At 38.5% G+C, this 27,467-nt stretch overlaps 1 protein-coding gene across 2 annotated transcripts in view; it reads right to left on the reverse strand.

The window, feature by feature from the left end:
- Nucleotides 1-683: 683 nt before the first annotated feature.
- Nucleotides 684-27,467, reverse strand: part of AP1G1 (adaptor related protein complex 1 subunit gamma 1) — a gene marked incomplete at its 5' end in the record, with an annotated part of 81,480 nt that continues 54,696 nt past the window's right edge. For both annotated transcript variants that reach the window (XM_080827659.1, XM_080827658.1), the window contains 14 exons: nt 684-4,869; nt 6,491-6,589; nt 9,416-9,576; nt 9,679-9,786; nt 14,051-14,177; nt 14,369-14,510; nt 15,187-15,291; nt 16,163-16,290; nt 17,350-17,439; nt 17,618-17,740; nt 21,222-21,276; nt 22,029-22,169; nt 25,594-25,707; nt 27,028-27,083. In XM_080827659.1, coding sequence (XP_080683785.1) covers nt 4,768-4,869; nt 6,491-6,589; nt 9,416-9,576; nt 9,679-9,786; nt 14,051-14,177; nt 14,369-14,510; nt 15,187-15,291; nt 16,163-16,290; nt 17,350-17,439; nt 17,618-17,740; nt 21,222-21,276; nt 22,029-22,169; nt 25,594-25,707; nt 27,028-27,083 — 1,551 coding nt within the window. In that variant the 3' untranslated portion in view covers nt 684-4,767. The remainder of the gene's footprint in view (nt 4,870-6,490; nt 6,590-9,415; nt 9,577-9,678; nt 9,787-14,050; nt 14,178-14,368; nt 14,511-15,186; nt 15,292-16,162; nt 16,291-17,349; nt 17,440-17,617; nt 17,741-21,221; nt 21,277-22,028; nt 22,170-25,593; nt 25,708-27,027; nt 27,084-27,467) is intronic.

Here is a 27,467-nt window from a genome sequence, read left to right on the forward strand (position 1 = left end):
TCCTCTAACAGGAAATTACATGCAGATGAACATGTTAATTAAATTTAATATTAGAAACAAAGATGAATTTTAACTAAACCACATATAGGATTACAGAAATGTCACTTATCAGTGCCAAAGGGCACTTCTGCAAAAACTAGATTAATGCTGAGGCTTCTACTCCTTCTCACTTAGGGGGCTTTCCCGCTCTCCCCCTTCTCAAGCAAGGGAGTATCAGGGATCACCCAAGTAACAGAAAAAGTATAGCTTCCAACATCCAACCACTCTCACTTCTCCAGAAGAATTCATATAAAATAGATCCTGAAATAGAATTCATTTTGGCTGGTTAAACCTTCCTCTTCCCAGTCACAGATACACTTAAACAATTTACAAATAGCTTATAACTAAAACCCCATGACCAACTCTAAATACACATTTCACTTTGATACAATTTCTTTGCTTTGCTTGAAAATTCACCCATGTGGAGCAGCATGAGCTAATAATCATTAATAAAAATTTCCAATTGCACTTTTTGACTGGTATGGACTACAAGTTTTTTTTTTTAACAATGTTCAAATTCTTCTAGGTGGGATTTTTGTGTTAAAGGAACATTAACGGGTCAGTAAGTTTAGCCCAAAGCTCTGGAATAAGAATTCATTCAAGGCTTCTCTAATCTACTTGTAAGAAGCAAGGAAGCAAATTTTAAATCATTGAGTATTGACTTTTTATTATTAGTCACTGTTCATAATTTGTTTCAACCAAAAGACAATACACACAGCAGAATTCTAATGCATCCCATGTAAATGTTTACATCCATTTTATGCCTCACTCGCCTCTAAGACTTATCATTTAATTTTAAGTTTCTTTTTACATCTCAAAAATATGTCTGCAATAATTAGAATAAGCCGTCCCACTTAGAAACAGCCTTTTAATATTTTTACAGTAAAGAAGATGTGATGGGGCTTAATGAAAATGTAACTTACAACAATTATGAGAGAAAAGGGACTTTACAGGGACACAGTGGGAGTTCACAAAGGAAAGAGTCCAGAAGCTCTTTCCCATGAGCGAGCCCCCCCCAAACTGAAAACAAAAACAAAACACACAAAGCGCAACAGCAGGTTCCAAAAACAAAAACAAAAAAGAACTTGGATGCTCCATCCTGAAGCCAGAATCAGCCTCACAGAAGTTCACGAAGCAACTGTGCAAGCTGCTTCAGCACGTTCTTCTGTTTAAGTGTCCTGGGTCCTGGATCCCCGCAGATGGAGCCCACTCACTACTATTGCTTGAAAAAGAGTGATTCACTTCCACTTCCACAAGCAGCCCCACCCTCCTGAGCCAAAGCTGGTCAATGTGTTTTAAACTTCAGGACTTTCCGCTCTTCAGTGACCCTCCCCACTCCCAAATACATGAGTATACAGTCGTGGACCGCATCTCTACCAACCACCAATTCGTGAATATCTACTTTTTGCTCTCTAGCTCTCACTTGGTTTAGGACAATATGGATAAAATATATTCACTAGAAAAAAAATAAAACATTCAAACTCTTTCTTCCCCCTAGTTCTCATGGCCCAAGTATTTTGCAGTGAGGAAAATGATAAAGTTGAACCTCAAAAACAGTACTCCCCTAACTTCCAACCTCTTCTAGAAGAACGTCAAAATGAAAAGCAGGTTATGCAGTAGATGGAAATACTCAAATCGTTAGTGCTGAACAGTTTTTAAATGTCTACTTTCTTATACGAATGGGACAAATAAAGGGTATGAACCACATCTTTAACCTAAGTTGAGAGAAAGAATCCCCGCCCGAAAGTTACACTGGGGAATGTTTCTTTAAATGAGAAAGACCTTAAAATGAACAGATGATCACTACACACAGCATGAAACATTCCATGACTGTCCCAAACACCTCAAGGTAACAGTACCAGAGTATTATGGGAGAAGCTTCTCGGGTAGAGCACCCTTCTTACAGTTTTTTAAGATTACTTAGATGAGTTCTCCCTTAGGATTGCTTGGGTGGAGGGGGTGGGAGTGAGAGGATACACTACTCTGAAAGAGGGGGGGAAATGAGGTCAAAGTGCACGTGAAATTGTCCAAGTATGTGTGGGCTCACTGCTCATCACCCTGGGGTTATTAAGACAGCCATGGGAATCACTCTTTCCTCACAATGGCTCTGACGTTGTATAGCTATCCAAATTTGCTTCCCCTTGCATGGTCATCCCAGGGAAAGAAATTGCTGAAATGTCTAAGTATTTATAGAAAGTAAGAGATTTCTCCTGTTAGCAGCAAGGCCAAGTACGAGGAGAACTAATTCTGATCCTAGAAACTAAGGCACGCTGAAGCCTTCAAAGATCCCATCATTTGAAAAAGTCATTGCAACCGTCAGGATCCTAGGCAGCTTTCTGGCCGAGAGTTCTTCAGTGCGGTGCTCAGCTTCCACTCTCCAAAATCACTTCAGATATTCTAGGCAGCACCCTCCGCGTTAAGGCCATGATTTTTATCCCGTCTAGACAAAGCAATGGAGAACCACATCACTCCACCTCAAAACTACAGTCACCCACGGAGATGCTTTGTTCCTAGAGCAGACCCTTTCCAGCTCCACTAGCTAGCACGGTCTCATAGCACGGACTTTGGCAGGTTTCTGAGACTCAATTCAGTCCAACTAAAGAAACTTGAGCTGGTCAACTATTAACGTGAGAGAAAAATAAAGCCTCTAACCCAAAGAGGAATGTTAGATAAATTCTATTCGAGAAATCCACCAATATTATGTTAATCCTATCATGTTTCACAGCATTAAGTATCCATCCAATGAAATCAGTCGGCAAAGAAACCTTGAAAGGCTACTCTTCATTGCACAGGCAGAGCAAGTTGTCTGAAACACTCTCTAATCCACACTTGCCTTTACTGAAAACTGTGCACCAAATAATATCCTGTTCTGGACTCAACCATTTATCCAGCAGACTAAGTTTTAGCAAATCTTGCTCTTGTTTACGAACAAGACCAAAAAATTTCCCCTCTGGAGCCTTTTAGTTCAACCCCGGTTTGTCAAATGTTAGGAATAATCTAGCACCTGATACAGAGCTAGATCTGACAAGACACTGAAGATTTTAAGTAAAGGCTTGGTGAAACGACGGGCGGGGGGGAAGAAGAGATTTGTACCCAGGTTTTAAGACCAAAGCCAGAGTAGTCCTTACACTGTACTCAACACAGTAATGATTGTGAAACATTCTAAGAGCAAGGCGGGCCTGACTCTTCCTCTCTTCTTGAGTACGTCAGACATGGCACCCGTGCACCCGAACGTACACAGTACATTCACCATGTGCCACAGGAGTCACCTTACCTCATTCCAGCAACTCAGTGTTAAAGGTTTGAGAACACAAGGGTCCTTTCTAAAAAGCACTCGGCACTCTCCCTAGTGTAAAAAGCTCCAGACCTCAGGTCTTTGATGCTGATATTCATGAGGCCAACTTCTCAGACTCAGGAAAGGATATGCCTACCCTGTGGTGTTCATAAGACTTCCTCTCACACAGGGGGCAAGGAAGCTACAAGGCTTCATTCCAACACCATAAAGTACAATATAGGAAAGATTTCTTTAACCGCGTGGTCTTTATTTCAGTGCCAGTGTTACAGATACAACACAAATGTTCCAGTTAGAAGAAGGAATTCAAACGGAATGCCAAGGTCCAAGCCAGGCTCAGGAAATAAAAAGAAAGGTTTGGAGTAATGGAGAAGATGACTCCAATATGCTCTAGGATGAGTCTGATACTCACTCTTCCTATGGGCAAAGGTGCTTTTGTTAAGGAGTCTGATCTTAAAAAGCGAACTCCTCTTTCCACCCATTTACCATAGTTCAACAGGCAAGTTACGGGCTTAGGAGAAACTTTAAAATTTGTGGTGGGGATAGGGGCATTAATAACTATTAATGTATCTTTTAGAAGTTGTCCACTTTGCACTTTCAGGGGAATCAATTTTGAAAATCAGGGAGAGTATTCATGACTACAGCTAAAGAATGGAGAGACAGGGGATCTGGAAGAGCCTTGGGAGTTTCTATTACAAATAGAGCACCATATCCTTCATGCCAAATCTCAACAAAAGCTCTTTTTAACTGCATCTGTCCAGTGTTTACAAACAACCTCTCCAGGTCTGCCCAGGTCTTGGTAACAAACATACATACACGTGTGTGTCTGTGTGTATACAGCAATGCACAGAAAAGGCTACCAGGAGCCTAATGCCTCTTTCAAACATTGGGGGAACCAGTAGAAAAAGGCAGGGCTCCCTAATGTCCACCGTTAACATTTTCATTCTGAATGCCTGATGTAACAAGCGCCTGAAGATGATAACCCAGCTAGTGAGGAATGAATACCCCCACCTCGCCCAGTCCACAGAAAAACACAGTAGAAAGAAGGGGAACTCTTCGCTGCAGAGACAGAGTGAGTGTTTTCTTGCCATGGATTCCAGTCCTCTCCTCCAGACCAGCTGCTTATTTCCTCAGGGGCCCAGGGAATGTTGATTCTGGCTGTAAATGTGGGAGGGGTGGAGAAGTGCGGACAAAGGAGAAGAGGAGGAAGAGTGCAAAATAGCCTCCAGAAGCAGCCGGCCTCAACACTGGAGGAGAGGAGATTCGTGTTTGACAATGCTTCAAGGTCAGCAGTAACTTCAGGAAAATCCTCCTCAACAGTTCTCTTCAGCTCCTCATGCCCATGGTACAGTTGGGGGGGACTTGCCAGCAATCACAACCTCCTTCCCAGAGTTCCTTTGATTGAGTGGGACAAGAATGAGAATGGTGCCGGGCCCTCATTGCCAGGACTGAGGGGGAAAGTTGTTCACCTCTGCTAGATCTTGCATTGCTGAGCCCTTGTGGTTGTATGTGAGCTTGATCCGCATTCGCAGCTGTTGCTGTAGAAGAACAGAGAATCGCAAATTATACACTGAAAGGAAATCTCTACAATCTGTGCAGTCCACAGATAGTCTTTTAATCCAGAGAAAAGAAATTATTTTAGAGGAAAGCTGTCTCTTAAAAATGACACACAGGCAAATAACCATTACCACCATCATTCCTGCCTAGTTCTCCAGCCAACATCATGCAGTGGAGCAGAGAAAGTGCTCCTCCAGAACACGTCATCAGCTTCCATCCTAGAACCACATTAACAGGACAGAACCACTTGGGAGCGTTTTCAAAGTAACACTGGCTGAGTGCTTCTCAAAAAGATTTAACCCCTGCATCTGACTTTCCAGAAAAATGAGGTAAACATATTCATCTTATGCTCTACATTCAGAGATACTGTTGCTTTGTGTATAAAAACAATAGTAAATGTGAACATAAACTTGTTTTGCTCCCAAGACATAAAAGGAAAAAAAGTTAACTATGAGAACAGAAGTCGTTTTAAGAGAACTCAATTATAAACCCTTTTTATGTGGCAGATTTCAAATATTAATGCACTAAGAAAACTTTTACTCTGTGTCAGATCATCAAAGGAATCTGGGCTATAGGCAGATACTCAGAATCTGGTGAGTAGCGGAGGAAAGGCAAAATGTTGGAAGAAATCATCATACTGGGGTTATGAGACACTGCTAGAAATCTTTCAAGGTGAAGAAATCCTCTGGGCCGTTTACAGAAACTGTACAAAAACTAGCCAATTGATTACTATTAAAAGTGGAGTCAATTTACTTCTTTGAGAAGATATAATGAAAATACTGCTTAATGTCAGTCTCTAAAGCTACTTTTCACTCGGCTGCTTCAGTAAAAATACCTCCTCTTATACTGGCATTCTTAATAATCACAGTAGTAAATATGGATAGATGGGGTTCTACAAATACTCTTACACCGGACTGCAACTTGTGTAAAAATTAAGGGGCACGTGGGTGCAGTCGGTTGGGCATCTGACTCGTGGTTTCTGTTTAGGTAGTGATCTCAGGATCATGATATCAAGCCTGGAGTCAGGCTCTGTGTTCACATGGAGTCTGTTTGAAATTCTCTCCCCACCCCCCAATCATACGCTTGCTCTCTCTCTACAATAAATAAATAAATAAATCTTAAAGTTAAAAAAAAAAAAAAGATTAAAATGTCTAAGCTTTCCCTCTTCTCTTGCAAGAAACTAGACTTTGAAGCCTCTAAGTAACTCCTTAAAACTGTATTTTAGGGATGCCTGGGTGGCTCAGTCGGTTCAGTGTCTGACTCTTCACTTCAGCTCAGGTCATGATCTCAGGGTCGTGAGATCGAGCCCCTCGTGGAGCTCTGTGCTGGGCGTGGATCTTCCTTAAGATTCTCTCTGCCCCTTCTGTCCCCTCTCCCTCTCAAAAAAGAACGGCATTTTAATGCTGCCACTAAACCATTTCAAGTGTCTAAGCTACATTTATTATCTAATCTACAAAAGAATGAAGAGGTTAGACTAGACATTTTCACAGATTTCTTCCACAACTATGAGTCAGAAAAAAACCTAGAGAAACAAAGCAGAATTTTATTTCAGGAAATATGCTTACACCTCACTCAGATACTGTCTTCAAACGTGCTACTCACCTTCTGTGGGTTCAGAACTTTAATGACTTGTGTGATGGTCCCTGTATTAAATGCTGGGACAATGCTGCTGCTGGGAGACAGAAGCTGCAGCTGGAATGTCTGTGGGGAACAAAGGGCACTCTTCAGAAAAAATAACACATTCAATACCATGTCAGAGATGTTAACAAATAAAAAAGTCAGACACCTAGATAATTATTCAAGTAACAGATTCACCTACTACTACATTCTGTTTGTTTTCCAGATATCGGCAATTCACAGTATGTGGGCTGGACTATAACCTTCACGTTATTTTTAAAACCCCACTGTTAGGTCTTTGATCATGAAAACTAGCAATAAGCCACTCTCCTCTTTCAGGCAAAAGGAACTTTAGCCTACCACTTTTCAAAAGGTGACCAATTCTTGTTTTGGCAACCTCACTTAATAGTAACTGATCAACTACGCAGGTGAAAAACGGGTGCATGTGGCTTAAAAAAAAAAAAAAAGCTATAAAGAAATGAAAAAGAAAAAACACTTTCTAGAAATAACAAACCAGCATACCAATCACCAACTACAGGCCTTTATGCTGTCATTGATTTCCATGGTTGGGAAATGGAGACTTAAACATTTGTTTTCTCAAGTCTACATAATCTGGAATGTGTCAAGGGCTACATGACACAGGTAAGGAAAAGCTGTAAAGAGCCAAGCTATTAATATGTATGTGGAATACATCAAGATCTCCCCCACTGGGGTCACAGGTCTTAAGAGAACAATTTCGTGCAGAGCTAGCCTATACAGCAAAAGATCTGGAAAAGCCAACTATCATAATTTGTAGTGTTGTTGGGTTTTATTTGTTTACATAGGAGAGAGATAAAAGTGTTATCAGCAAGACGGGGAACCCATAATTGTTAGCACAATATAGTTTGTATGTAGCTATTCTACATACTAGGATTTTACTTTATTTTTAATTTAAGGAGGCTCCATGCCCATCGTGGAGCCCACTGTGGGGCTTGAACTCATGACCCTGAGATCAAGACCTGAGCTGAGATCAAGAGTTAGACACTTAACTGACTGAACCACCCAGGCACCCCATACTAGGATTTAAAAAATCTCTCCTGAAAGTGTGGTCTTCGAAAATAATGGAGAGTGAGGAGAGAAAAGAGAGGGAAGAGAGGCAGAGGGAAGACAACAGAGGGAGAGAAGGGGGGAGGGGAGAGGGAGGGGGAAAAAAAGGGAAAGGCGGAGAGAGACAGAAAGAGACAGGTAGGGAGCAGGGCTGGCAGGAGACAAGAGGAGGACAGTCTATCCAGCCTTCTCTTAGGACCAAAATTGTAAGAGTAAAGAGATTTAGTATCAACTCAAAGACTTACTATGTTGGGTCTTATTATAATTCTATTGTCAAGATAGATTACGTAAGCTGAAATATTATTATTTACATTTATTTCATCAAACAGAAGATGCCATTGTTTTTCACACCATTATTTTATATACCACTGAGAAGAAATAAAAGGCCATCAACTAAACTATCATTAAAGTATCAATTTTAAAATGCATCTCAATTTCAGAGATAATAAAAAGCAATGGTAGAATCTATGAAATATGATTATTTTGAAGTTCAAGATACATCGTGACATGCAAATAGGTATTAAATAGTACAACAGCACCAAAAATAAGGCTGTGCTTTAATGGCAGAGATGCTATGTTGCTAGGGCACAGCCTAGAATAACGAGTATAAAACCCAAAGTTACAGCAGTTAACACTTACTGAGCAATGAACATAGGAAAAATGCTTAAAACAGTACATAGCCCATAAAACTCATCTATCCCTCAAACAAACCCCAGGAAGTAGATAATCACTGCCACCATCCTTCCTTTGTAAACGAAGAGACTGAGGCACAGAGGTTAAGAAACTTGTTTAACATCATACAACTAGTACTGAAACTACCCCAACTCTACTGCTTATAAAAATATCTACATGACTCTGGCTCCTAAAAAATGCAAGTAAAGGAGGCTGCAAAGTCAGCAGTAACCACAAACAAAAGAAAAGTTTTCAATTTCCAAAAATGTGTCATTTGAATGCCATATTCCCATGTCACTGCAAAGATTAGATTAGTTTAGCCTAAAACAAGGGCTGGCAAACCATGGCCCATCAGCCAAGAAAGACCCAACATCTGCTTTTGTAAATGTTTTATTGGAACAGAAACACACTCTTTCATTTATATATTAACCATGGCATTCTCCCCCCACAATAACACCAGAAATGAGTAGATGCAACAGAAACCATATAGCCTAAAATACTTAACTATCTTGTCTTTGACAGAAAAATTTTGCCCACTTTTCATTTACAATATTTCTTTATACAAAACTTTTAATTATTCAAAGGACATAAATATTCCTTAAACTAAGATTTGGTATAAACAAAGCTTCAATTCACAAAAATAACCAGTCATTGTATCAATACTAAACTACATGTTAACAAAGAAGGAAATGTTTCTTTCACTTAAATAAATAACAAGAGATGAAAACTTTAAATTCTGATCCAGTAACTAGAAGAAAATACCAAAGAGATAAAGTCCTTCACCTTAATGAATTTTAATTCCATGTTAGAATTTGTGCTTTTTAACCACTGAATTACTGAATCCCAGTCATCCTCCATGGCCTGAGCATTACCAGACCACCTTGCAGAATTCTGCTGTAAGTCTCACTAGCTATTACAAGAATGTCCTTTCTTTATACTGTAAGAATATTTCTGACCAAGTAAAAAGCTTTCAAAATGACATGCTTCAGTGAACCATAACACACTATTGTTAATTTGGGTTAAATCTGTAAATTTAGTTTAACGTCTAAACATTAAAGTAGTAAAAATAATAATAATAAATAAATAAATAATAAACATTAAAGTATATCCCTTATTAAATGCATGGAAAAGGCAAAGAAGACACTGTAGTACCTTTGGTACTGCAGCCTGGAAAACAAAGTCTGTCATGTCCAGCTCTGTGCTGTTGGAGGCCTGTATCGTTATCACTGTGACGCTAGGGTTGGTATTTGACCGTTCAAAGGTGAATTCTATCTTCAAGCCATTCTTACTGTATGCTGTGATGGAGGGGATGCCTGGAAAGCATAGGAAGATCAGTCTAACTGCAGTCAGCTTAACGCTCACAGAATTACTCTTCTTCAATAACTACCTCTCACTGAGGGTGATAATACCAGTACCTGTAGTGATGTCATTGAAGAGAGGCTGTGATGAAAGCCCATCCAACAAGAAGGGGGGCTGGGATATCTGTGGGACTGAGGCAGGGGCAGGAGCAGCAGCTGGAGCACCTAAATGAAACATTCCAGTGGTAAGTCCATCTTAACCAGCATGACAAAGCTCACCAAAAAAAACACCCAAAAACCCCAGGAGAAGACTGTTACATCTCACATTAAGAGAAGGATTCCTTCAACAAGTTGCAAAAAGCATAAACCAGGGGTGCCCGGGTGGCTCAGTCACCCCTGAGCCCATGTTCCACTCTTGGTTTCACCTCCAGTCAGGGTTATGAGATCAAGCCCTGCCTCGGGCTCCATGCTGAGTGCAGAGCCTGCTTAAGATTTTCTCTTCCCCTCTCCCTCTGTCCCTCCCCGTCCTCACACTCTGAATAAATAAATAAGTAATATATTTCTTAAAAAAAAAAAAAAGAAAAAGAACAAACCATAAAGGGAAAGAACTAAACATTCAAATACTTTAAAAAATACTATAATAAAATAGGAAGAGAGACTATAGGCAGGAGAAAATGTTTGCTACAAAATGACAAATGAATGAGTATCCAGAACTATAAATATTTTCTACAAATCAGTAAGAAAAAAGATGACCCAACTTAAAAAATGTTAAGAGATATAAACAAGAAATTCACAGAAGAGGGAAACTGAGTAAAAAGAGAATCTACTTCTACTCTCTGCTGTAGAGATGGCACACTAGTACAAACAACCTGGAGAACAATCTGGCAATAACAGAGTTGAACACGATTATACCTCTAAACTAAAGTTCCTGAACCTCAAATCGAATGAAATTTTAGGCTAATTATTTGCTGTAGGGGGCTATCCTGTGCACTGTAAGATATTTACCAGCACCCCTGGCTTCTACCCATTAAATGATAGCAGCATCCTCTCAGCTGTGACAATCAAAAATATCTCCAAACACTGCCAACAACTGGCAGGCAAAATAATATTTTAATAATAATTTAATAATTTTAAATTTTAAATGTTAGTTTAAATTAAATTAAGTTAATTAAATTAAATTATAAATTTATTAATTTAATAATTTTAATAATAATTTAATAAGTTTATTTTATAAGCTAAGTAGATCAAGACATTTATTAAATTATTAGATGTTAAATACTGCATAATAAAATCTTAACACACATGCACAGACACCCTGGGAGAGGTGGTATGAACTGGAGGAAAGAAGTCACCAAATTACCACCTTTATTTGATCCTTCCAAATAAGAACAAGCTCAGGATCATGCAAGTGGTAGAAAATGAACATGAACTGAGAGAAATCAGGATTCCAAGAAAAGGCAAAAGAAAATAGTGAAATAAGGAGTTTTAGGTGTAAACAGATTTCAAACTACTTATGAAATTATCTGAAAATATACCATTTCAAAAAGGATTAACAAAGTGAAGGAAAGTTAAAATCTTTTTAAAAAAAAAACCCAAGTACATGAGAAAAAAGTGACATTAAAAGTTAGCAAGGAAGGTAAAAATATATATTGTTAAGCAAACCTTAAGAAGCTAAAACAAATGTTAACACCACAGCAAGTACAGTCAAGCACATTACCAATAAGGTATACAGAGAAATATTCATATAATTCTCCTAACTTTTGTAACTCCAATCTAGTAGTTTCCCCATAATTTCCATTTTGAAAACAATTTCAGAAATGCATTCCCATGGAAAATTCAGAGGCTACTCAAAATATACAGGCAGCACTATGGATCCCTAAGTCCCTCAGACATTAGCTCTTTTCTCCTATAAAGGAACATTAAGTAGTTTGGGGAAACAACAAAAACTCATTGCTCCAGTTCCCCTAAAAAGACACACTAAATTTATTTCCTAATTTCCACTTACTTAAATGATTATGCATTACAATACAGGACTGTAATTAATGATGGCTTAAAGAATATAATCCTCAAAAATGTCTAACCTAATAAAGAAAATGGGAAAATACATTTAAGACACATAATGAGTAAGGAAAATCCAGGCTCTTTTAACGTTTTACCAGTTTGCCTTTTCATGTAACACTAGGAAAGAAAGTAAAAACAAAAACAAAACAAAACATTAAAACCCCCCTGATAAATGAGTTTAAGATACAAAAGGAATATTCAAAAAAGAAATTCATGTGCAAAAATATAGATAGATATAACTATCCCTGTGATGGAAAAAATTAAAATTTAACAAAATAATAGGGCCAATCTTTTACCTGGTAGGGTTTTTTAAAAAATGAAAATACACAATGCTATGACTGTACAGTGAAACTGGTAGCCACATGCTACTGAGGAAAAGATACAACATTTACTAAGTGCCTACTATGTGTCCTGCATGTACTGAATAAGTCACCATTCCTCACAAAGAGCTCGTAAGGTAAAGTAGTTATCATCCTTCTTAAATTATTTTTTAAAGATTTTATTTAATTATTTGACAGAGAGAGAGAGAGCAGAAGCAGGGGGAGCAGCAGGAAGAGGGTGAGGGAGAAGTTGACTCCCTGATGAGCAGACGCCCATGCTGGGCTCAATCCCAGGACCCTGGGATCAATCCCAGGACCCTGGGATCATGACCCTAACTGAAGGCTAATGCTTAAGTGACTGAGCCACCCAGGCACCCCCATCCTTTTCGTATTTTAAAAGATTTTATTTTTAAGTAATCTCTACATCCAAGCTGGGCTTGGACCCACAATCCCAAGATGAAGAGGTACATGCTCTACTGATTCAGCCTGCCAGGCACCTCCCATCTTTACTTTAAACAGAACCAGAAATACTGAGTAACCTGACCTAAGAATGTAATCCAAAATAAGAGAAAATCAATGTAATGATGATATTTGTTGAGGCATTAGTTGCAAGAAATATCTGAAACAAAACATCCAATAGTAAGGAACTGAGTAAATAACGATGCAAACCTTTTAATGCAATATTGGACAACCATCTAAAATTATAATTGTGAAGAGTATGAACTAACTAACACAGAAATGCTAATACGTTCATAAGTAATTGAATCATCTATACACTATCTTTTTTTTTTTTTTTAAAGATTTTATTTATTTATTTGACAGACAGATATCACAAGTAGGCAGAGAGGTAGGCAGAGAGAGAGGGAGAAGCAAGCTCCCCGCTGAGCAGAGAGCCCGACCCGGGGCCCGATCTCAGGACCCCGAGATCATGACCTGAGCCAAAGGCAGAGGCTTAACCCACTGAGCCACCCAGGCACCCCTACGCCATGTTTTAACTAAGGGGCTGTTTTTGCTTTTTGATATATCCAGTAGAGCTATGGCATCTGGGGATGTGAAACTATCTGGGAATGACTCAAAAGTATGCATCAGTAACATTTTGAAATTTTGTTAAGACATAAATATAAACTGTAAGCTCTGGGAAGAAGCTGTGTTAGGAAAAATCATTTAGCCTCTGGTAGCTTGTCTAGATGAGCAGCCAAAATCCTCATCCTATGGCTACTTTCTATTTGAGGTCATATATGCAGTAACTCACCATTATACTTTTAAAGAAATCACTTGAGATAGAAGTTATATGCTACAGTGATACGTTTGGACTCAGGGTTCATACTGTTACTGAATACATCAACAATCACTAATGTCTACTATATACAAACAAACATAAGAAAAAAAATGTGCCGGGGGCGCCTGGGTGGCTTAGTCGTTAAGCATCTGCCTTTGGCTCAGGTCATGATCCCAGGATCCTGGGATAGGTCCCCGCATAGGGCTCCCTGCTTGGCGGGAAGCCTGCTTCTCCCTCTCCTGCTTCCCCTGCTTATGTCCCCTCTTTCACTGTCTCTCTCTCTCTCTGTGTCAAATAAATAAATAAGATCTTAAAAGAAAAGAAAAGAAAAAAATGTTCCCAAATGAAAAGTTATGTTTGAATATTATCATCATGGACGATTTTCTTCCTCCACTGTTTTATTAAGAAGGTGAGAGGAAAATAGATTAACGTCTCTCCACTCTCCACAAATGGCCTTGGCTACTGAAAGCTGATCATGAGTAGAAAGAAACATAGAAAAAGTGATGTCTTAGGACACTAAGTAAAAGCAGAAGTGACTTGGAATATATTTCTTCTGTAGCCTGAGAGAGAAAGTCCTTTCTATCTTAAATACTAGGAGAGCAATTTATCCTCCCAAAATTAAAAACTGGACCCTTTATTCCCTGTGAATTAGCTCTAGAATACTAGCATGGCAGTTTATATCCCAGATGTTAAGATTCCATTCTTACTTCTCACTTAGCTTCTTCCCTCTTTAATTGTTTCACATGCCAGAAAGTCTATGTTCAGTGTAGTTTTTCTCTAAGGCCTTTATACCCAGCCAAGGCATTAAGTAACTCCAGTCTGGTCTCACCTGTAAGGTTGATGTCTCCCAGCAAATCAAGAAGTTCTCCACCAGCAGAAGCTGGTTTGCTTGTAGGTGCAGTTGGAATAACAGGTGTTATATCATTTCCTCCCAACAAATCCAATAAATCATTGGCCTATACAAGGAAATAATACCTCAATTCATTAGTCATTTGTCTAATCTGCAACAAAGGCAAAGCTCTTTCAACACTTAAAAATAAGGAAGAGAGTCATCAATCAATCCAGGAACACTGAAGGGAATCAGCTGAGAGGTTATAAGGAACTGTTAAGATCATGAGGATTCCCAGATAAGCAAGTGAAAAGCTACCTGGCTGGTGGGCTGTGGCCCAGAGGGTGGTGGTTTGGTCTCTAGTGGAGCTGGTTCTGTCTCTCCATTTGTCTGCACAATCTCAGTAGGGCCATTTGTGGTCACTTTTTCCATGACAGGCATTCTCTCAAGGAGGGCAGACCTGGAAGAATCTGAAGTGGTTAAATTCTAGGCAGTTAACCTAGATTCCCTACCCAAGACAATCACTGTTACTATATTGGAGTCAAATATGGACAGCCATCTCCCCTCCCCACCCTGTAACACACACACTAAAATAGAAGGTGGATTACAAGAATACATGACCTAAATTCCTGGCTGGATTAAGGGCAGGCAAGAAATCTTGAATAGACAAACTGTCTACCTAAACCCCGAGAGACTGGGATTTCTCGGTGGTAGAGAAATTGGAATGAAAGAAAGGTAAATAAGTAGGAATTAACAAGTTCCAATCAAGAAGACACTGCATAACAGAAGTGGAAAAAAAGATCGTGTGTCACAGAGTTAAATACTGCAATGAGATTCCGTTGAAAAAAAAAAACACCAAAACTCCCACTTCTTAACCCAATAAAATGGAACATGAAGCAAACATTTCACACCAAAAGAAAGGGGAGAAGGTGAATAGGAGGACACGGCTGACTTAAGTCTTTATAGAGCAGGCAGAATAGAGGACGGACAAATAAAAGCAGTCAAGCAATTAGGACTAAACAGAGTTGTGAGGTCCAGGTAATCAAGCACAAGGAATGAGTCTCCTTCGTGGATTATCATGACAATGTGTTCAGGATGCTAACAGCCACATGCACTGCTTAGCTTCTTTCACTTACCTCATATGGTCATATTTCTTAAAAAGTGCATTATATTCTACTGCCCTCTGCTGGAGTTCCACATCAATGCTGCTTCCATAGATTGAAACCACTTTCTTAATTCGGCTTTGGGATAAAATGACAAACAAATTCAAATACCCAAAAGAAAGTTCATGAACAAGCAGAGAGAATAAACAAACCGGAGTTTTCACTCCTCTTTCCTTAATTTACGTATCTTTTCAAAAACAAAACCCCTTTCCTTTGTCTTCTTTCATCCAACATACACTTCAACACCATCATGTACCACTATACTTGTTCTAACCGTAATGTTAGACTTTTTTTGTTAAATGTCCCATCCCTAAAATTTGCTAGAAAAAAGTACCAATTATTAATCTGTTACAAAAGAAGCATGTAATGTTCATTCTCTCTACAACTTTAAAATAAGCTTTTATCAACAAAAGGTTATTACCTAACAATGAATTCTTCTCGTTCACAATTTAAAGAGTTAAAAAATACCCTTTTTCACATGGTCTTACAGAAAATCTAAGAGAACTAAGTTTGCCTTAAATATACCTGGCTGGGAAACTAATCCAACTGACTTTTATTCAAAATAGTGAAGAGCAGAATGTAAACATTTGACCACCAAAACCTCTGTGATTTTCTTCCTCTTCAGACATCTCAAAATACTATAATAAACCAGAACCCTTATATAGGGAAATAACTTCTCTACTTTAAACAGAAAAGGCATTAGAAATCAGATTTTAAAAACATAACTTTTTACCTTCAAAAAAATAAATGGTGGGGTGTGAGGGTAACAGGGAGCAAAGTGTAGATAAAATAAGGATGAACCACAAATTAATGATTACTTTCGTGGAAAAACAGGTATATACAATTCATTTTACTATCCTATTTTTGCCTTTGCTTGAAATTTTCCATAACAAAAGAGTTTTTAAAAATTATAAATAAAATGTCCATTCTACTTTTTCTCCATACTCACTTTACAGTACAGGTGAATCGAGTAGAAAGCTTCATAATGGCAGTGAGGGCATAACCTCGGGTCACAGAGGTGGACATATTAGAGATTAAGACACTTTCTAAAATATCCAACACTTCATCTTCTGTTACCTGGGGAAGGAAAAAAAAATAGGATGAATTCTAACAGTAAATATCTAAATTTGACTTCAAGTCACAGGATGCCACCAGAAAGACAACCCTACCATCATTACCAAAACTTCTAACACAATCTGTGCTCCGCCACTGTTAAGTGTCCACGCTGATCATCAATCAGAGGCAGGTAGGAGGGAGGTTTAAAAAAAAAAAGAGTGGAAAATACCCAATGGGGGCTGCGAGACACATTATATTAGTTTCAAGAGGCAGAAGTAAAGGAAGAAAATAAAAGGATAAATAGAGTTCAAGTGCTATTGCCACAACTTCTCCTAAAGTTTTTTTTTTTTTTAAAGATTTTATTTATTTATTTGACAGAGAGATCACAAGTAGGCAGAGAGGCAGGCAGAGAGAGAGGGGGAAGCAGGCTCCTTGCTGAGAGAGGGCCTGACCTGGGGCTCTATCCAGGACCCTGAGATCATGACCTGAGCCGAAGGCAGAGGCTTAACCCACTGAGCCACCCAGGCGCCCCTAAAGCCAATCTTTTTTTTTTTTTTCAATTAATTAATTTTTTCTTTAAATTTTTTAAAAAGATTTTTATTTATTTATTTGACAGACAGAGATCACAAGTAGGCAGAGAGGCATGCAGAGAGAGAGGAGGAAGCAGGCTCCTTGTTGAGCAGAGAGCCCGATGTGGGGCTCGATCCCAGGACCCTGGGATCACGACCCGCACCGAAGGCCAAGACTTTAACCCACTGAGCCACACAGGTACCCTTAAAGCCAGTCTTTTAATAAGCAAAGGCAGACACAGATATGTCTCATTTCTTCTTATCAAGCCACAGGGTAGGAGAAACAATGTATTTTAGTTGGATGGAGCGGGGAGTCAGTCTGTAGGTGGTTTTAAAATCTCACATAGGGCTAATAAGTTCCATCTCAAAAACTGGCAAGTTTCCAAATATAATTCTGGCATTACCTTCTTTAACAGGCTTTTCAGGAATGAACCTCAAGTACTCATTAAACACTATCCTTCTGTAACCAAAACTACTATTTTCCCCTGCCTGAAAGAGTAACAAGAAGTACCTGAATAGGTTCTTCCTCTTCACACTGGCCTGATACAAGAAGATCTCCATATTCACCTATACACCACGCAGCCACTTGTACCAAAGGTTGCTGTCAAAAGAAGTCATCGTTTGTCAAAGCCTTTTAATCCTTGCAAGGATTAATGCAAATCACACATCATCTAATCATATAATGGTCAAAACCAAGAAATATGTATCTGGAGTGTTAGTAGTAAGAACACACCAGGAACATAATGGGTAATTTCCCCACCAAAGTAGAAAGTACCTACTTGAGAATAATCACCAAGAATTGCTTTGTACAAGCGCTGGACAGTATAGGCATGCATCTCCACACTATTGGTTATTAACTGGATCAAGTTGGGGACTGCATCATCACGAACATAGCTTCCTGCCTAAAAGGAAACACAGTTACCCTTAGAAACACACCGTAATGATAAGAAATGTTAGCTATTGTTTTTATTCAAAAGAGACGACTACAAAGCATCCTCAGAGATAAAGCTGGTTCCAATTCTCAGGTTTATACGCAGCTCAAACTTCAGTTTTACTTATTCAAATGACTTACTTATTTAAATGAATATTCTAATTTTATTAATTTTATAAAAAATTTAAAAATCTCTTTTGTCAAAGTAAAAGTAAAATATAAAGGACCTTTATCAAAACAGATTTAGTTTAAGAGTTCAAAAACATATGAAGTACATTCACTGGGAACTTAACTACAACTTGTCCCTCTCACAACTCCCCAACACAGTTAAAATCATATGGGCTAGCTAGAGAAGCCACATTACTCTGGGGGACGAAGAGGGGAGTGTATATCAGCAGTCCAGAAAGGCGGCATTTTTAAAAATTTCTTTTTAAGATTTTATTTATTTATTTGAGAGAGAGTGCGCCTGCATGCACATGAACGGAGGATGAGGCAGAAGGAGAAACAGACTCCCTGCTGAGCAGGACCTGGGGGATCATGACCTTGACCCTAAGGCAGATGTTAAACTGACTGAGCCACCCAGGCACCCCCAAAAGGCAGCATTTTAAATAAGAATTAAATAAATAGTAATCTTTTTAAAACTTCAATTTATTTAAAATATCACATTGTCCTTTGAAAACTAGAGTTTATAAAAACTAAAGAACCATTCGTCCCAGAAAGGAGAAATATTTTGTATTCAATCATGCACACTAAAAACAAAAACAAACCTAGTCTCTCTAATGTCCTCTTGACTAATAGAATCTGAGGTACTGTTCGCAACCATGCAACAAAGTAAAGCTATTTAACCTCTGAGGAAACTAAATCTTGGGCTTGTCAGAGGATTATGATAACCAAGCTGTGCAGGACATATAAATAGTGGAACCTGTGCCTTGTATCATTCCACCTTGATCAAGGACAGAGGACCAGATCTGACTCAGAAGAATGAGACCAAGGAAAAGGAAAAGATGAAAGAGAAACAAAGAGAAAGAGACAGAAAAAGGGAAAGGAGAAAGAGAGAAACAGAAACAGAAACAGAAACAGAAAAAAAACCCCAGGTGATTGGGATACCCACACCTGCTAAAAAAAAACCACAAAGCCAGAGGAGAGAGAAGTTTGGGGAAATGGTCAAAAAGGAATGGACAGAAGTGAAAAAATAAGTAATTGTTTTACATTCTTCTTTCCTAATGGAAAAAAGTAGTGTTTTAAATAAGAGAAAGCATTAACATGATCTAATTGACATTTATACACCACTTCATCCAACAGCAGAAAACACATTATTCTCAAGCTCAAATGGCACATTCACCAAGACAAACCATATTCTGGGCCATAAAAAAATCTCAAATTTATTTATTTGTATTTTTATTTATTTATTTAAAGTAGGTTCCACGCCCAACGTGGGGCACAGACTCATGACAGTGAGATCAAGAGTCACGTCCTCTACCGACTCAGCCAGGCAGGGGCCCCAGAAAGATCTCAAATTTTAAAAAATGAAAGACAGGGGCATCTGGGTGGCTCAGCTGGCTAAGAGTCTGGCTTCCACTCAGGTCATGATTTTGAGGTCCTGGGATCAAGCCCCATGTTAAGTTTCCTGCTCACGGGGAGTGTGCTTTTCCCTCTGCCTGCCCCCCACCACTTGTGTTCTCGCTCTCTCAAATAAATAAATAAAATTTTAAAAATAAATAAATAAATAAAGGAATAAAAGTCATGTAAGATTTAACCAGGAATCAGTAACACAAAGATAACAAAGATAACATCAACAGGTTAAAGAGGAAAAATCATAGGACCATAACAAGACTATAGAAATCAATTGGAAAAATGAAAAGAATGAAGCATTGACAACATTTTTCTTCAAGAGCTTTAATTTTCTCTTCTCTTAAGCCTTATAAAAACTAAAAAATGTGTCCTGATTCACAGCTTTTGCTAAAATATAATTTCCTCATTAGTACATTAACTTTTTATGAAGTTAATTCAAGTAAACTAGCAAACCAGCATGTCACAGACAGAATTCCACAGCAACAAATATATATACACACTCCGTAATTTTAACGATCTCATTCCTTCCTACAGACACGTTTCATAACTTGCTTAACCAATGCCCATTTGGAGACTTGTATTTATTTCCAGTTTTCTCCCATTATAAACAAGACTGAGATTATCTTTGTATATATGTTTTTGTACACTTGTCCTTTTATTTTTCCAAGATAAATTACTAAAAAGACAATGACTGAATTCAAAGGTATAAACTAGGGGCACCCGGGTGCCTCAGTCAGTTAAGGGGCCAAATCTTGATTTCTGGAAGTGTACTCTGGAAAGATGGCACCATTTTATACCCAATACGAAGTGGAGGGTACTACCTATTTCTCTATTTCCTAACTACCACTAGGAATTTGATTAAAAAGTATGACAAGTGAAAAATGATACCTCCCTTGTAATTTTACAAGTAAAATTTCTTTATTAGTAAGGGTATTTGTCAATGTTAACTAGCCACTTCTTTGTTCTTTTATGAAATGTCTGTCCAAATGCCAATTTTTCCATTACAGTGTTTAATTTTCCTATTAATTGTAAACTATTTATAGATATTAACATGCTGTCATATGTTACAGTGTTTTTCTCCACTTGTCATTTGCCTTTTAACTCTGTAGATTTTTTTTCCTTTTGCCTTACAAGTTTTGAATTTTAATGCGATTAAACCTGCAAAAATTTCCCTTTATGGTATCTATTTCTGACACAGCAACTAAACATAGGTAGTTATGTTTTCTTTATATGCCACAACACTTTCATTTTAACTGTTAAATCTCTGATTCCTATTAACTGAATGATAAACAGAGATGCTCCAAAATTCTGGAAGATTGCCAAAGAAAGAATAACTTATAAAACTGAAATTTTAAAACCAGAATAAATGTAGTCATTCAAAAGCCTCCAATGGCTTCCAAACTCCTTGAAGGCCCTATATAACCTAGCCCCTGCTTCAGTTCTACCATTCTCTGCCTCTCATGCTACTGGCTTCACTTGCCTTCTTATTGCCTCCAAGCAGGCCACACTTGCTGCTACTCAAGGGCTCTGCAACACTTACTGCTCCCCCAAACCTTGGCATGGCTCCTCCTTTCACTGAGCTCTCTCCTCAAGTGTCACCTCCACTGAGTGACCTGCCCTGACTACTCTATCTAAAAAAAATTGGCCCACTGCCCCCATATTCCACTCTCTCCTGCCATCACTGTAGTCCTTCACGCTGCTTCACTGTTTCTCGTAGTATCTTTTTCTTGCCTAACAAGATAGTGCGTATTTCTCCATGAATTTCCTATCTCTCCCACTAGAACTAGAATGTAAACCCTCCTGAGAACAAGGGATTTGTCTGTCTCATTAACCAGCACATCCTGCACTTGGTATATGTTGACTAAAAAAACAGTACTTACCGTTGTCAGAACACGCATAATCGTGTCTATATGCCACCGTTTGGAAGGTGCATACCTGGGGAAATAATGGCACCAGATGAAATTATTGGAACCTGTGGACTATATTCTGTGCTCAGTGACTTTCAAAAATCCTGTCCTATAATCTTTTTAGGTTTACTGGTAAAGTGATTATTTGGGGGCAAATCTTACCTTCGAATCTAGTAGTTACCCCCATTTCAAAGGGTAATGAAATGGTACACAAACCCAGATGTTTCCCATAGTAACTGTAACACGAGTTACTGAGCTGAGACATGGGACGCCATCTCCAGTTTTTCAGAAAACAAATCACGAAGACAAAGCAGGAGGACAGAGAAGAAAGAAAAGGGATCCAGGCAATACCAGGACTAGAAACTCATTTCCTTAAATTCACAGTGCAGAGAGGAGAAATAATCATACTGCTAAAACTGAGGTACTTCTTCCTAAAAGTTTTACACAGAATGACAATTTAGATGCTGTGATGCTATAGTCTTTCTATTCTCTACCCAAAACCCACAAAGAAACAAACAAAAGCTTCTCTATTCTCTTCTTCATAGATGAGAAGTTGAAGAACAAATATAAGAGGACATTTTATAAAAGTGGGCTGTTTTTGGTCTTAGCATACTTAAATACTGACTAGAATGACCTTCTAACGAAGCAAATTTCCAACTGGGAGGCTGAAATAAACATTACACATTTTAAAGAGGTTTACAACATTTTCCCCAAGTTGTAAAGATGCTTTCAAAAAGTTCCAAGCATCTTTTACCAATAAATGTAAAAATTAAATCTTACTTTTCTGCTGCAAGAAAGATTCCAGATGCACAGTCTGCTTTAAATTCTGGCTCACAGGAATCCAGAAAATAAAGTAATTCCTTCATCATGCCTCGGATATTATTCCCATTTACCAGGGCAAAACTCAATTCCATTGCACGCCTTGCAGAGGGAAAACATTAAAAAAAAAAAAAAGTTATGATATTTATAGCAGGAACGAAACAAAGACCCAGGTGTGTTGTTTCTGAACATCAAGTTACTGGCAGATATATTGATGTCCTTCCATGATCTTGTGATCCCAATCTTTGTACACAAGACAACTAAAGTTAACAAGGTTAGTTTTAGCATTTTGAATCTTCATTCAACATTTTTCCTCAAAAAGCTCTAAAAGATACACTATCTATGACCAAAAATGCAGTTTGGGTTCAACAGTCTTAAGAAGCTGAAATTCAGAATACTTAAAAGGCTCAAAAAGAGAAGCAACAAAAGTATTACCGAAAGATACCCCTTTGCATTATTCCTTAAAAACGTGATAAAGCTACCACGTTCACCTTTTTTTTTTTTTAAAGATTTTATTCATTTATTTGAGAGACAGAGATCACAAGTAGTCAGAGACGCAGGCAGAGAGAGAGGAAGGGAAGCAGGCTCCCCGCTGAGCAGAGAACCCGATGCGGGGCTCAATCCCAGGACCTGGGATCATGACCTGAGCCGAAGGCAGAGGCTTTAACCCACTGAGCCACCCAGGCGCCCCACGTTCACCTTTTATTACATCCATTTCTGTCCAAAGATGATGTAACAGTCTACATCAAAAGATATACAGAAAATTGGAATAAAAACACACTTTGAAGGTATTATGATAAGCGAAATAAGTCAGAGAAAAACAAATACTGTATGATGTCACCTACACCTGGAAGCTAAAAAAGTCAAAAGCATAGAAACAGACTGGAATGGTGGTTACCAGGGTCTGGGGTAGGGGGGGATGTCGATCAAAAGGTACAAGCTTCAGCCATAAAATGGGTAAATTCTGGGGATCTAATGCAGAGCATTACAACAACAATTAATAATTATAAAAATGTATTATATACTTGAAAGTTGCTAAGGGAAAGTTGCTAAGGGAATAGATCTCAACTATTCTCAGCACAAAAAAGAAATGGTAACTATGTAGTATGACATAGGTGTCATAATGCCATGGTGGTAACTATTTTACAATATAGATCAAATCAATGCACCTGTAAACATCAAACTTAGACAATGTTTATTATTTTTTTCTCAATAAAGCTGGTGGGGGCGGGGGGGGGCAAAAGAGAGAATGAGGGCCATGCAAAGGGAAAAAGGACATGTGCTGTGCAGGCAAATAAGAGTTTCTGTAACTGCCTATCAACCAAGGCAAAATGGAAATGTTTGACATGTAAAAGTTGGAAGATTACTGCATGTATCTTCTCATATTTGGTCAGTAATTTCAAACATGGTATATAATTTACTTTCAAAACACCAATTTAATAAGTAAGAGATACTTTCATCTTAGCTAATCTATGAACCAAACATTCAATCTTTACAGGGATACAATAATAGCTAATTCTTGTACAGTGCTTAAGTACTTTACATATAATAATCCAGTTAATCCTGCATAACCCTCTGAAGTGGTGCTCATTTTTTTTTTTTTTTAAGATTTATTTTAGAGAGAGAGAGAAAATGAGGGGTAGGGAGGGGCAGAGGTTGAGGGAGAGAGAGAGGGAAAAGCAGGCTCCCCGCTGAGCAGGAAGCCTAAGGTGGGGCTCAATCCAAGGACCCAGAGATCCAACCTGAGGCAGGTTAAGACGCTTAACCGCCTAACCGACTGGGCCAAACAGGCGCCTCTGAAGTGGGTGCTCTTTCATTTGCATTTTACATATCAGACAACTGAGGCAGAGAAAGGTTAAGTGAACAAAGCAAATTTAATAAAGACAGAGCCAAAATTTGAAATGAGGCATTCGGGCTGCAGAGTCTGAGCTCCTAGCGTTAAATAGCCTGTCAAGAAGACACAGTTTTTACTTTTGAAATGCAAATCCCAGTCTTGAGCAATAGAGAAACAACAACAATAGGAGTCAGAAGGTCTAATTTCTATTCCCAGGGGCTCCTGGGTGGCTCAGTAGGTGAAAGCCTCTGCCTTCAGCTCAGGTCATGATCTCAGGGCCCTGGGACTGAACCCCACATCGGGCTCTCGGCTCGGCAGGGAGCCTGCTTCCCCCTCTCCCTCTGCCTGCCTCTTTGCCTGCTTGTGATCTCTCTCTCTCTGACAAATAAATAAATAAAATCTTTAAAAAAAAAAAAATGTCTATTCCCAGGTCTGCCCCTTACAGGGGTAGGTTTAGAGGAAATCATTTGATTCCTATGGTACTGTATTTTAACTAATTTGTTAAGTGGGGATAGAAGTAAATTGTCTAGTCTGTCTCACTGGCTTGATCGGAGAATCAACTGAGAGGGTGTTTATAAGCCCTGTGCAAAGCACCCCCCCACCACACACAAAAACCCTGGGGTGCCTGGCTGGCTCAGGTGGTGGAGCATGCAACTCTTGTAGGGTTGTAGGTTCAAGGCCCACATTGGGTACAGAGATCACTTAAAAATAAAATCTTCAGGGGCGCCTGGGTGGCTCCGTGGGTTAAAGCCTCCACCTTCGGCTCAGGTCATGATCCCAGGTTCCTGGGATGGAGCCCCCCCCTCTCTGCTCAGCGGGAGGCCTGCTTCCCTTCCTCTGTCTCTGCCTACTTTTGATCTCTGTCTGTCAAATAAATAATAAATTTTAAAAATATGTTTAAAAAAATAAAATCTTTAAAAGAAAAATTTAATTTAAAAAAAAATCCTGTGCAAAGCACTAGGTGAGTTATGGTGGCTGAGTTTAGGTCTGTCTTTACATTGCTCACGCGCTTAGCATCTGCTCTCTGAAAATAAAAGGAACTCAATATCAATACATATTTGTTAAATGAATGGTTTCAGAGATCACTTCAAATCTAATTTATTCTGGATTTGAACATACAACCAAAAGTTCACTGAGGCCAACTCTGACTAGGTTTTACAAACATCTCTCAGTTCTTCCCATAGATTCAGTGGAGTTACTCCACTGGGGAATAGAAATTTTGCCTTTTCAAAGTGCTATCTGCTGCCTAACAGTCATTCTTAGATGCACTGTTCTAAAAAACACAGCTGCTTCTAGTATCTCAGGGCATAAGTACTGTGGGAAAATGTGTGCTGTCAGCAACTGAGTTTCAGCATTGTGATAAAACACTTAGCCGATGGATCACTCCGCATTTTCATCCTCCAGCACACAGAGCACAGTACTTCTGTTAAGCAGACCTCTCCCCAGCTTATATGTACCTGTTTGTACAAAGAACCAAGGAGAACTGCAGTGTGCACTTCAGTACTCCTTACTGGCCTCTCTCACTGATAAAACCTTCCCCCTGCCGATCCTCTCTTAAAAAGGATTTCCTCAGCAGAGAGTTCAACTGTGAAAATAATGACTAAATAAACAAATGGCAACATACTCATTCTCAGAACTATTATGAAGTTATCAGGTAGGGGGTAGACCAGAGAACGATCAGTAATCTGTTACCGTTTTATTGAGACATCCAAATCCTTTAAGCAGTCCACAATTGTGCTTCTGTGCCTCTGTACTGCGTTATGATCTGTCTGCACCGTCTTCAACAAAGATGTCAAAGCTACATATCTGGATGAAACAAAGTTGCAGAAAACAGAAATGAAATGTAAAATTCAGGATAGTTCTTCTCTACTTAAATAATGACAAAGAAGATGTCTAATGACTATATATCTTTAAATATTTAAAAGTCAAAACGGAATTAGTGTAATAGTAACATCTTAAAGGCATAAAAGAAAATACAATTTTAAGTAGTGGTAATCACGAGAATTTATTAGATTTGCATTCATGGTCAAGTCCACTTAAACTTCTAAAAGTGACTGATTCCATTCTTCCAAATTCTTCCAAGCAGTACAACAAAACAAGCATATAGTATGCCTTTCCTCAGCCCCAAAACACAGGAGGAAATGATTTCAATGTTACCATCTGTATTTTGTTTTTATTTGATACTGGTACCAAAACTGCCCCTATAAAAATCTGAGTTTAAGATTCAAATATTTAAAAATTCTTTTGAAAGGAGGAGATAATTCAGGGTACCACAATGATTATTTACACACTTTTAAATGCTCACATGATAAGAAAGAATATTTTCTCCTGATTAAAACGGGAAAAAGGGGGGGCGCCTAGGTGGCTCAGTGGGTTAAAGCCTCTGCCTTCGGCTCGGGTCATGATCCCACGGTCCTGGGATCAAGCCCCGCATCGGGCTCTCTGCTCAGCGGGGAGCCTGCTTCCCCCTCTCTCTCTGCCTACTTGTGATCTCTATCTGATAAATAAATAAAATCTTTAAAAAAAAAAAAAACGGGAAAAAGGGCAAGAAGGATATAATACATGAAGGAAAGTAACAAAATAAAATACTTACAAATTCATCTACTTAAAAAAATTAGCTGGAGTTCACAAACACATTCCAGGTCTGCAGTGCAAAATGTTACATTTTTCTTCTTAATTTAGAGCAGAGGTCCGCAAGCCACAGCTTCTATCTACAAGACTCTAGCCCTATGCTGCATGGTTCTGTAAATGAATTTTTACTGGAACACAGCCAGTCATCACTTACATAGTCTATGATTGCTTTCATACCAAGACATAGAGTTTTGAATAGCTGCCAGAGACACCTTAAGGCCCACAGAGCCTAAAATAGTGACCATCTGATCCTTCACAGAAAAAGTTCGCTGACTCCTAATGCTGACAGTGTAAACCAAAGTAAAAGTTAAGTCATGAGCCAAATCCTCAAATTCTTTACGAAACAGTAGTTTTAAGTTTTAAAATTTAAAAATAAAAATCCTGAGTTGAAGTTCTAGAAAGTCACTCAGTACATATGCGATCTTGAGCAAAATCACTCTTGAAAACACTTGAGTTTCTAATACCAAGATACAAGATATTTTCCATTTGACTTACCTAATATTCTTGTCATTGTTCAATAAGAAACGACCAAGGATGTTTATGGCTAGGACCTAAAGAGAAATAACACAGGTTAAAAAATCTAATAAAATTAAACATTTATGTTGTATAAGGATCACCTCCTGACCCATGACGGTGAAAACTATTTAAAGGTGATAGTTGATACTTCTATAGATGGCTAGCAAAAAACAAAAATGAAACAAAACAAAAATCTGAGGGCAAACTCATAAAATCATACTCTTTCAAAAGTAATTGCTAGAAGATTATGTTTTAAAGTTTTTATACTGTTAGTGGAAGAATAATATTGGCACAGACTCACTGGAGAGAATTCTGGCAATTATACATATTTTAAACATCTCCTCTGCTTCAACAATTCCACTTATAGAAATTTATCTGAAAAACACACTTGTACATATGCACAAGAATCTACTGCAACA

The sequence above is a fragment of the Martes martes genome (assembly GCF_963455335.1).
Source record: "Martes martes genome assembly, chromosome: 17".
NCBI classification, from domain to species: domain Eukaryota; kingdom Metazoa; phylum Chordata; class Mammalia; order Carnivora; family Mustelidae; genus Martes; species Martes martes.